The following is a 9148-nucleotide window of genomic DNA, read 5'->3' as shown; positions in this document are numbered from 1 at the left end:
AGAGCTGAGGTTGGGTCGGCAGGGCAAGCCCGGGCAGCGGTCAGCAGGGGCCTGGTGCATGGCTGCGACCATCTAGGAGCCGGGAGGGTTGCAGCACGCAGGGCTGAGCCATCCTGTGCCCAGTTTTGTTTTTTAAATACATGCAATTAGAAAAACTGAGGCATCACCTGGTGTTTAAGACCAAACAGCTTTGGCGGCCAGGCCGGCCACCGAGTGCCCCCACCCTGGGCAGCGCCCTCATACCCACCGGCCCGCCCTTCTCATGAGGGCCGAGACCTCCCGGAGAGGAAGGAGGAGACTGATGTGGCGGGAACACCACAGGTGGGACCATGACCGTCTAACTAGAACACCGCGTGGCGGCATCCCGGAGCGGCGCGGGCGTCACACACGGCGGTTATCACTCAGTGCCTTTTTATTGCCATTGGGTTTGTGACTGTTGAGAGTGACGGCTCGAGGAGCAACGGGCAGATAAAAACCGTGGCTGGGAAGTTCTTGTGAAGAGAGGGCCCGGGCGAGGAGCCGGGAGGACTCAGAACCGGACGAAGGTGGCGTCGATCTGCCGCACGGTGGGCAGGGCCAGCATGATCTTCCGCCTGTACTGGGGGTCCTTCTGCAGGGGGTTCCGCTCCAGGTACACCGTCTCCAGGCTCTTGGCTGCCTTCAGCTCGTCGAGGTCGCTCCAGCTCTCAAGGAGATTGTCGTTCATCTGGAGGACACACACGGACACACACACACACACACACACACACACACACACACACAAGTGCGTTAGAAAAGCTTGTAGGACTGAAGGGCCCGAGCCTCCCACCCCCACACCTGGGCACGAGGCCACAGATGTGCTCCCGTCCTCCCCACTCTGAAGACAGTGTGACTTGGTATTAAGTCTTCTTGGTGCCCTCATGGAACCCTGTCACCGCTCGGTACCTCCCGGCCACCTTCCAGCAGCGTCCCAAGGGAAATGCTCTTGCTCATGCCCAGGACTTGGGCCACATCACCACGAAAGGGGCTAATCCAAGTTAACATCAGCGGAGAAACGATCAGAGCAACACCGAGGACAACCCCGCCCCATCTCCTGGCAACGTGTCACAGTAGGTTCGGTTTCTGTTTCAGACCCATTCAGTCATCCCCACGGCCTGACGGCACGCTCTGCTGTGACATGGTCAGCAGGGCAGCAGCCACGCTGACTAAACGTCCATCTGTCCCCGAAGTTGCCTCTGGCTTGTCCCACTGGGATGCCCCTTGCTGGGGTCTGTGACGTAAATGCCCGGCCACCGCTCACCTTGCATGGCTGACATGATGGCCCCAGGATATGAACCTGGAGGAGGGGCTCAGAAGTCTGAGTTACAGGCTCAAAGCAGGTTAGATTTCACCCTCCTGATCCTGCCAAGGCCCACCTGGACAGGACCCGCCAGAGCCAGGGAGAATTCTCTCTTTGAACCAGCGTCAAGACGAGGGCATGGTGGGCCTCTGGATTTAGAGTGCCTGTCACAGCACGTGCTTATGACGCTCAGTCCACACCTGTCCTGTGGATGGTGGTGGCTCCTCCGTGGGGGGCGAGACAGGAGGCTCAGAGGGTGAGCCACCCTGGCTTCTGTCAGTTCCCCAAGAATCTGGCAGAGGACCACGTGAACACAGATGGCGGGACAGTCTCTGAAGGCTAGATACAGCCATCCGCCCCGGGGGGTGCGGAGGCGAGGGCGTAGGCCGGGCGGTCCTGCAGGCGCCCTCAGCAACCAGCTCCAAGAGATTTCAAAGAGCCCTGATGGGTAGTGTCCGCCAGATTCTGTGGTGTAAACACCCCGCCGTGGCCGATCTTACGCTACCCATGCTGCGTCCCAGACCGCGGCGCCGGGGTGAGGCACAGCTGGCTCTGACAAGCAGGGCAACCTGACTCCAGCAGGTCATTGGAGGGTTTTGGATGACAGGAACTGTAAAGTTTTATTTTTATTTAAGTGATCTCTGCAGCCCATGTGGGGCTCACACTCGTGACCCCAAGATCAAGAGTCGCATGCTCCACCGACTGAGCCAGCCAGGTGGCCCCGATGACCAAGTTTAAACGAGGCGCAAGCCGGAAAGCCGCTGGGAGCGTAGGCATCACTAACAGGGGGGTGCCACACCAGCCTCACGGCCTGCTGGTCTGACCCACCCCCCAGTTCCAAGCGCACACAGGCCGAGGGCAGGTGCGCTCCTCCCGAAGGGCAGGGGCGCTCCTCCCGAAGGGCAGGGGCAGGTCTGTCCTCTGTGAACCTGCAGCGGGAGCCGGGGTGGGTGGAGGCGACAGCGTGGCCCCTTTCATCTTCACCTCTGCATACAGAGGAGCGACCCACGCGCACGCAATTGGAAGGAGGCGGAGCCTTTCCAGGAACCCACCTGTGGCCCCTCGGCAGGAGCGCCAGGGGAGTTCAAGCGCTGCGAGCCAAGAGCACGTTAGTCGGCATGGAATTCTGGGACACTGCCTTGCCTTCGGGTCTGAAACACTGACACGGCGGCTCAGCATCTGGGCGAATGCGTGAGAACCTCCCACATACCAGGCTCTGTTCTAGGAGCTGGGGTTCGGCAGCGACATGACATGGGGGTGGCGGTGGGGACTCTGAAGGACTGAGATGGCGGCCCTGGAAGGGTTATGGACTTGAATCTGGTCACGGTCGTGTGGAGAGTGCTGCACATTAGAAAGTGGTGTTAATGGTGCCGGTCAGGGATGATGGTGGCTTTGTGGCACGGTGTTGACAGCAGAGGTGCAGAGAGGCTGGATTCTGGGTAGAAGGGGGAGGGAAGGCGTCGTCTTGCATGTGATGTGTAAAAGATAAGGAGAAACAAAGGAAGATTCTGAGACTTTTGGCTCAAAGAACTGGGAGGCTGTTGAACAAAATGGAGGAAGCACAGCTTGGGGAGGGAGGCTCACGGGCTCAGGACGTGCTGCTGGGTTTGGGGGTGGGTAGTCAGCCAACGACGTCCTGCACTGGGCACACAGTTGTTGCTGCAAATCCGGAGCCCAGGACAGACTCGGGCTGGGAATATAAATATGGGTGCTGGGAGCAGACGGGGGTACTTGGACTGGAGAGGCTCATTAGGCAGAGAGAAGGCCCAAGACCGGACCCCGGGCAGGCACTCCAGCGTAGAGTGAGGGGTGCGAGGGACACTGAATCCAGCCACGTGTCTGCTGGTGGAGGGAAGCTTCCAACACGCCAGGTGTAGCACAGGCCCCGACCGCTAGACCATCTTGGCTGGTGGGCCACACCGTGGCTGGGGGTGCGTGCCCGTCCTAGGCCACGGGGAGAGCTTGCTGCTGAGTGAGTCCCAGGGTGGAGGGTGGAGGTGAGTGACAGCCAGCCAGACGAGAGGTCTCCTGAGCAGGCTGCCTGCAAAGGAGGGCAGGGATGGCGGAGGGGGGTGGGTTGGGGGGAGGGGGTCATGGTCAAGGAGAGAGGGCAGCCTTCAGGACAGGAGAGGCTGCAGCCCGTCTGTGCACGGGTGGAAACGCTTTTACGGGCTGGGGCAGGGGCGTCACTGGCGGGTGTCCTTGAACGAAGAGGAGGTGGCCGCAGAGAACCACCTACATCCGCCGTGATGGGGGGCTGAGAGTGAGGTTCTCTCCACGCAAGGACGTCCGGCGAGGGTGGAGGAAGCTGACCCGGAGAAGATGGGCTAAGCTTGCTCGAAAGGCAGGAAGGCACTGCGGGGAGCATGGCGGGCTCAGCCAAGGCAAAGTTAACACCTTCTGCAGGGTGAGCCGGTCGAGCAGAAGGGGGTGACGATAGCAGCCTCCTGATGTAGGGGTGGTGTGGGGGTGAGCACCTAAGAAGGCGAGAGACGGAGAGGGGGCCGGGGTCCCTGGTGATGGTCTCGATGGGGCAGCAAGCAGATGGGAACGCTGGCGGATGGAGCGGACTGCGTGGAGCTGGCAGCCACAGGGCTCGGGGTCCATCAGGGGGGTGTCAGCAACCGTGACTTTCGGGGGGGTGAGGAGGCGCCAGGCCCCTGGGACACCTACACGGACTCGGAGAGCAGCAAGGACCGCGCGTGGCAGGGGCAGTGCTGGGTGGGAGCGAGTCCTGACATCTTCAAGGAAGGGAGGGGTGGAGTGAGCACACCAGGCTGCGTGGCGGGAGGTCTTTAGGGAGGAGGAAGCACCGTCTGGAGGCGGGCATGAGAACAAGACACCACACCCCCCCTCCAGGCCCAGAGATTAATTGGCACCAAGGGTTTGGTTTCTTGTGACAACTTCTTTTTAACCACAGATCATATTTTCCTATTTACAGATCTGTGATTTTAGACCAAACGCTAGACATTGTGGATAACGTGCTATCGACACTGGATTCTTTGAAGAGAATGGATTTTTTGTTCTAATACCAGCTGCTCAGCACGCCCTGCGTGAACCCGGTTTCACACTTTGTCAGGGTCCCTCCGACTCGGTGGGGACCGACCTCCAAACTCCACCTCTGGAGATAGTTTGAGCTTGATTTCGGCTTTATTTAGGGTGGGTCTGCGGTAGGTCGAATCTGAGCCTGGGGTCCTTCCGTCAGGAACGGCCTCTGTGGAGTCTGGCCTGGATGCTGATGGTGTTGGCAAGCTCTCTCTACGTGGGCACCGCACCCCGGCATTGCCACCGCGTGAGCCTTGAGTGGGGCGGCCTTGGGCCCAGACGGCTCGGGCCTCGGCCACGGTGTGCTGGGCCCCTTCTCTGCACGGCTACCCCCTCTGCAGTGCCTTATGCCTTGTCTTGCCATAAACTTTGACCACGGGTCCTGTTCTTGGCTCCACGGTTGCCACGCCTCCCCGGGGCCACAGCCTCGTGCTCCGCCCGAGTAGAGCCAAACCACATCTTGTGCTTGCTCGTGGCTGGAGGCCAGTCCGCTACCCGCTCGGCGGCCACGGCCGGAACGTCTGCACTAATTCCCCGTGAGCCGCGCACTCCCAGACCTACTTGGGCGAGGAACCCTCTTTTCACATGACTTCTTGTGGGCCGAGGGTGCCACCTGCTTCGGAAAGTCTAGGTTTCCAAAACCCAGGTCTCGGCCCCGCGAAGGGACGGAAACCTGCAAGAGGGCCCGGACACTGAGAAGGCGCTCTGCCGTCGGCCTGAGTGGTGCATCCCCTGGAGGGGACGCTGGAGAACAGCTCCTTCAGGACGCATTCTCAAGTGTTATTCGATGAAGCATAAATCTCCCCACCCGTGAGCCGCTCACACGGCCAAATGCAAAGTGGGCACGATTAGAAGTGCCGGGGAAGCAGTCCATCCACCGCCAAGTGGACAGCCACCGAAACGGTGCACACACGTACCTACGCTTTGACCTTAACACAGCAAAATAAAAGTAGCAGTACAGCATTCTTTAGAAGAAATAAGGTTTTTTGCAACATAGTCTGCTTAAAAACCCTTTCATAACATCACAGTGGTGGACTCAGGCTGTCAGCTCTGGCACAGGCGGCCGCACAGCGCCCGGTCCTCTTCTGGTTCAAAACACACGTTTTCTCATATCTGCCCACCGCACGCTTGCCGTCCTGCACGTCACGGTGCCCGCGGACACCAGCATGCCGCCAGTTCTGGGGGGGGAGACTATCTCTATAAAGTCCAGATTCCAGCATTTCGGGTGATCCAGTCGGCCTCAGGCCAGTTTCCTCCAGGATCCCATCAGTGCGGAACTGGAGATTTCACTCCTCCCCACTGGAACACTGGAATGATGTCTTGGATACAGATAACTTTTAGAGTCTTATCTTCACGTTTCCAAAATGGAGCGCAAAACCATTCACTCGTATTGTTTCCACACACAGTTCGGAGTCTCCTGAGCCCAGGCCGGGGCAAAGATGTTATACTCACTGAGGGAAAACACGGCACCTCCTGTTCCCCATTACGTTCTTTACAACCGGGGCGTAAAGGAACAGGGTGGGGTGTGACCCTTAGAGAATATCTCCCCAGAAGGTACAACTTCTAGTCTCTTAATCTAGAACATTTCCCACCTTCAACTCACATTTTTTTTTTCTTCTGTTAAATGAAATTGACTTTGTGAAGAAACTCAGTTAACTTTCCTGTGGAATGCCCCTCGTTCGGACGTACCCTCTGGCTCTCTTTTGGTGTCACCTAGCATGTTCTTCTAGCCCCCGTGTTTCCTGTAAACTCAGTTAGGTCTGAATGCTTGGTTAGAGCAAATAAACATTTTTGGCAAGTACGCTTTATAGATGACTCACATGGGGGGCGGGGAGACACAGCATCAGGCTGTTGCTGTCAGGGATGGTAAATTTAGTCATATGGATGAAGTTGCCCTTTGCATTTAGCAAATTCTACGTGGGGCAACACACGGCAGACATCCAGCTCTTCAGTGATTTTAGCATCCGGTGATGAGGCGGCCTGAGTCCACGACTGGAATTCTGCTTTTGACGGTCTCCCTGCTCGACATCTTCCCAGCAGACTGCTTGTGGTTTTTGAGACCCTAACTTCACAGGATGTATTTCCCATTACGATGGTTTTTTGTGGCTGATGTTTATATAGAAGATTTACGTTTAATTTACCCTAAACTCAGTGACATCTTGAAAACAGAGGTGTGGAAGAATTCTCAAGGTACATCTTGTAAGTAACTGGTAGAATATCACAACCACCTATTTGTGGACAATCTGTAGGGCATTTCAAGAAAGGGGACGTGTGCCTTGTGTGCTGCTGGCGTCAGAAGAGGTGTCTGTTACTTCGTATTCAGGTACGGATTCAAGAGGGAGAGCCAGACAGAGTCCCTGGGACCGAGGGCAGCCTCTTCATAGCCCAAGCGCAGGGGTGGGCTCCTGTGGCCTCTGCCACGTTTTGCTGGAAATGAGTTGGTAAGGCCCACACACACTTGTGGGCAGGGGTCACGTGGGCACGAACGCCAGGACCTCAGTGAGGGGGACACATCATGGGTCATCTCCTGTGGTTTCTATGGATGTTTTCTCCTTGTTCTGGGTGGCACTTTCCTGCCTCTCTGCACACTGGCTGCTGTGGATGCCACACTTCTTGCAGCCCGCGTTTTGCTGTACTCCTCTAAAGAGCGGTGTTCTGCGAAGCCTCCTGGTCCTGTGAAGGCCTGGTCGCAGGCTCCGGGAGAGTGCTGCATGTGCCTCTGACGTGTGGCTGTGCTGGGCTGTCGATGCGCTTTCTGGGGTGTCGGGCACAGCCGTCCCGCCCTGGCAGGTTGGAACGCGGTGCCTCCACACGCTGCGTGGCATCCGGAATCTCCGCCCGGCCTGACGTCCTCAGCTGTCCTCTGACAGGCCTGCTGCCCATGTGCAGCTCATTCTTCGGCTGAGGGATCCTCAGGCTGACTTCTCTGGCTTTGTCTCCGTGTGGCCATCACCCCGCTGCGAGCCTGCCCTGAAAATTTCAGCCCCGGGAGCCCAAGCTCCGATTTCTGCTTCCTTTGCTTGGGGAAACCGCAGCTCTATGTCTGGGCCCACCTGTGTGTGGCGAGCACCCTTGGCTGAGGGCCGCGGTGTGGACACGGTGGTCGCCCCGAGCCCATGGCCTGGAAACAGCTACTCCCTATGCCTGCCCATGTGATAGCTGTTTGTGCGAGATGGGAAGACTGACGGCCCTTCCTCCATGCCTAAACCTGGCCCCAGATCCAAATCCAACACGACAGGCCACACTAGTGTGACTTTGTATTTGTGCCTATTTTCTTGTATGTGGAGTATTCGGAAGGATCCTACTCACGTTAGTATATTTATCCTGGAACATATTTAAAATAGTTTCAAAATCATAACACCAATATTATCACTAATAAAACCACAAAGGGACATTCAAGATCCTTTAGGAGTTCTTTCTGTGCTTAGGATGCAGCTCCCAAAGGCCGTATGGTCAGAGAACTCTTTCCTGCGTCACTGTCTTCTGTGTCGTTATTGTAGGAATTTGAAATATTGAGTCGTTTGTTTCAGTCCACTTAGAATCGTAAATTAAAAATGTTTAAAAAAATGCATAAAGCATTTTCAGAAACCAAAACTCTGCAAAATGATGTGTTTGGAGAAGACACGGTCTGCTGTTACACCCTCCACCTTCCCCTCGGGCCCCACGGGCGACCGTTTCTGCAGGTTGATGCTTCTGGGGTTTCTCTCTGCAGAAAGGAGGGACACGTGTACCCGCTCTTATTTATACACTTTACACACGCACGCACTAACTTCTGCGCAGCACGCTACGTATCTGGGCTCGTCCACGCCGACTTCTGGGAGCCGGGATGATCTGGTGAAGGGGAGGCTGTCTAGACAGCTCCCAGCTCAACTGCTGCCTTCTTGCTCGGCCCCACACATCTCCCTGCCCGTGACCTTCGCCTTTCCCTCAGCTGGTGACCGGTTTCTGCTGACTCACCATCGATGTTTCATTTGGAACTCACTCCCTTCTTTCTCACCCCGCCGCGACCTGCCAGGTCTGCTCACGTGGCCTCAGTCACCTGTGGGGCAGCAGGAGAAGGGTCTCGGCCTCCGCTGGCCTCCACTGGCCCCTGCACTCCCGCCAGTATGGAGCACACAAGGCGGCCATGTGGCTCACCTGCTCGGCCCCTGCTGACAAGCATGCGTGGAAATACACCTCCTTCTCTTTTTCTTCCCAAGATAAAAATGTTCATTGCCGAGGAGTGGGAAATACAGCAAGGGAGGAAAAGAAAAAGATAAAAATCATGCACGGTCTCGCCACAGAAGGAAGACCGCTGTTAATGTTCTGTTCTGTCTTCTTCGGCCTTCTCTGGGAGCCACAGAGCCGATCTTGGCGGGAGGCACTGGCGTCAGCTTCACCTCTGTTTCTCTTCCAATGTACTTTTCCATGCTTTGGTTTTCAATCGCGAGAGACATACGTGCTCACCATGGAAAACTTGGAGGAACCGCAGAGTAGAGAGAGAAAAAGGAAACCGCTGTATGTGTGCAATCCAGAGAGCAGGGCTTCTTGTTTCTACCCACATTCCTCTGGCCTTTCTCTGTGTGCGAGCGTCCACGGGTACTGAGTTCACCAACACCCGGATCTGCCCCCAAATACTTGGCACCTTCCTTTTTTCCCATCAACATTATGAGCATTTTCCTGTAATTAAATCCCCTTTACAAACGTCATTTGAAAGCCTTGCTTTATAGTAGCATAATATTTCATCATGTGGCCATATCATAATTTATTATTCCCTAAGTTGGAGAGAACATATGAATGATACAA

The 9148-nt window shown here is 56.4% G+C and overlaps 1 protein-coding gene across 3 annotated transcripts in view; it reads right to left on the bottom strand.

The window, feature by feature from the left end:
- Window positions 1-394: 394 nt before the first annotated feature.
- Window positions 395-9148, bottom strand: part of PPP1R7 (protein phosphatase 1 regulatory subunit 7) — a 29641-nt gene continuing 20887 nt past the window's right edge. For all 3 annotated transcript variants that reach the window (XM_030327610.2, XM_030327611.2, XM_030327612.1), the window contains one exon: window positions 395-706. In XM_030327610.2, coding sequence (XP_030183470.1) covers window positions 530-706 — 177 coding nt within the window. In that variant the 3' untranslated portion in view covers window positions 395-529. The remainder of the gene's footprint in view (window positions 707-9148) is intronic.

This window comes from Lynx canadensis, chromosome C1, assembly GCF_007474595.2.
Source record: "Lynx canadensis isolate LIC74 chromosome C1, mLynCan4.pri.v2, whole genome shotgun sequence".
NCBI classification, from domain to species: Eukaryota; Metazoa; Chordata; class Mammalia; order Carnivora; family Felidae; genus Lynx; species Lynx canadensis.
The sequence above is the reverse complement of the archived record's forward strand: the minus strand, read 5'-3'. Positions and strand labels throughout refer to the sequence as shown.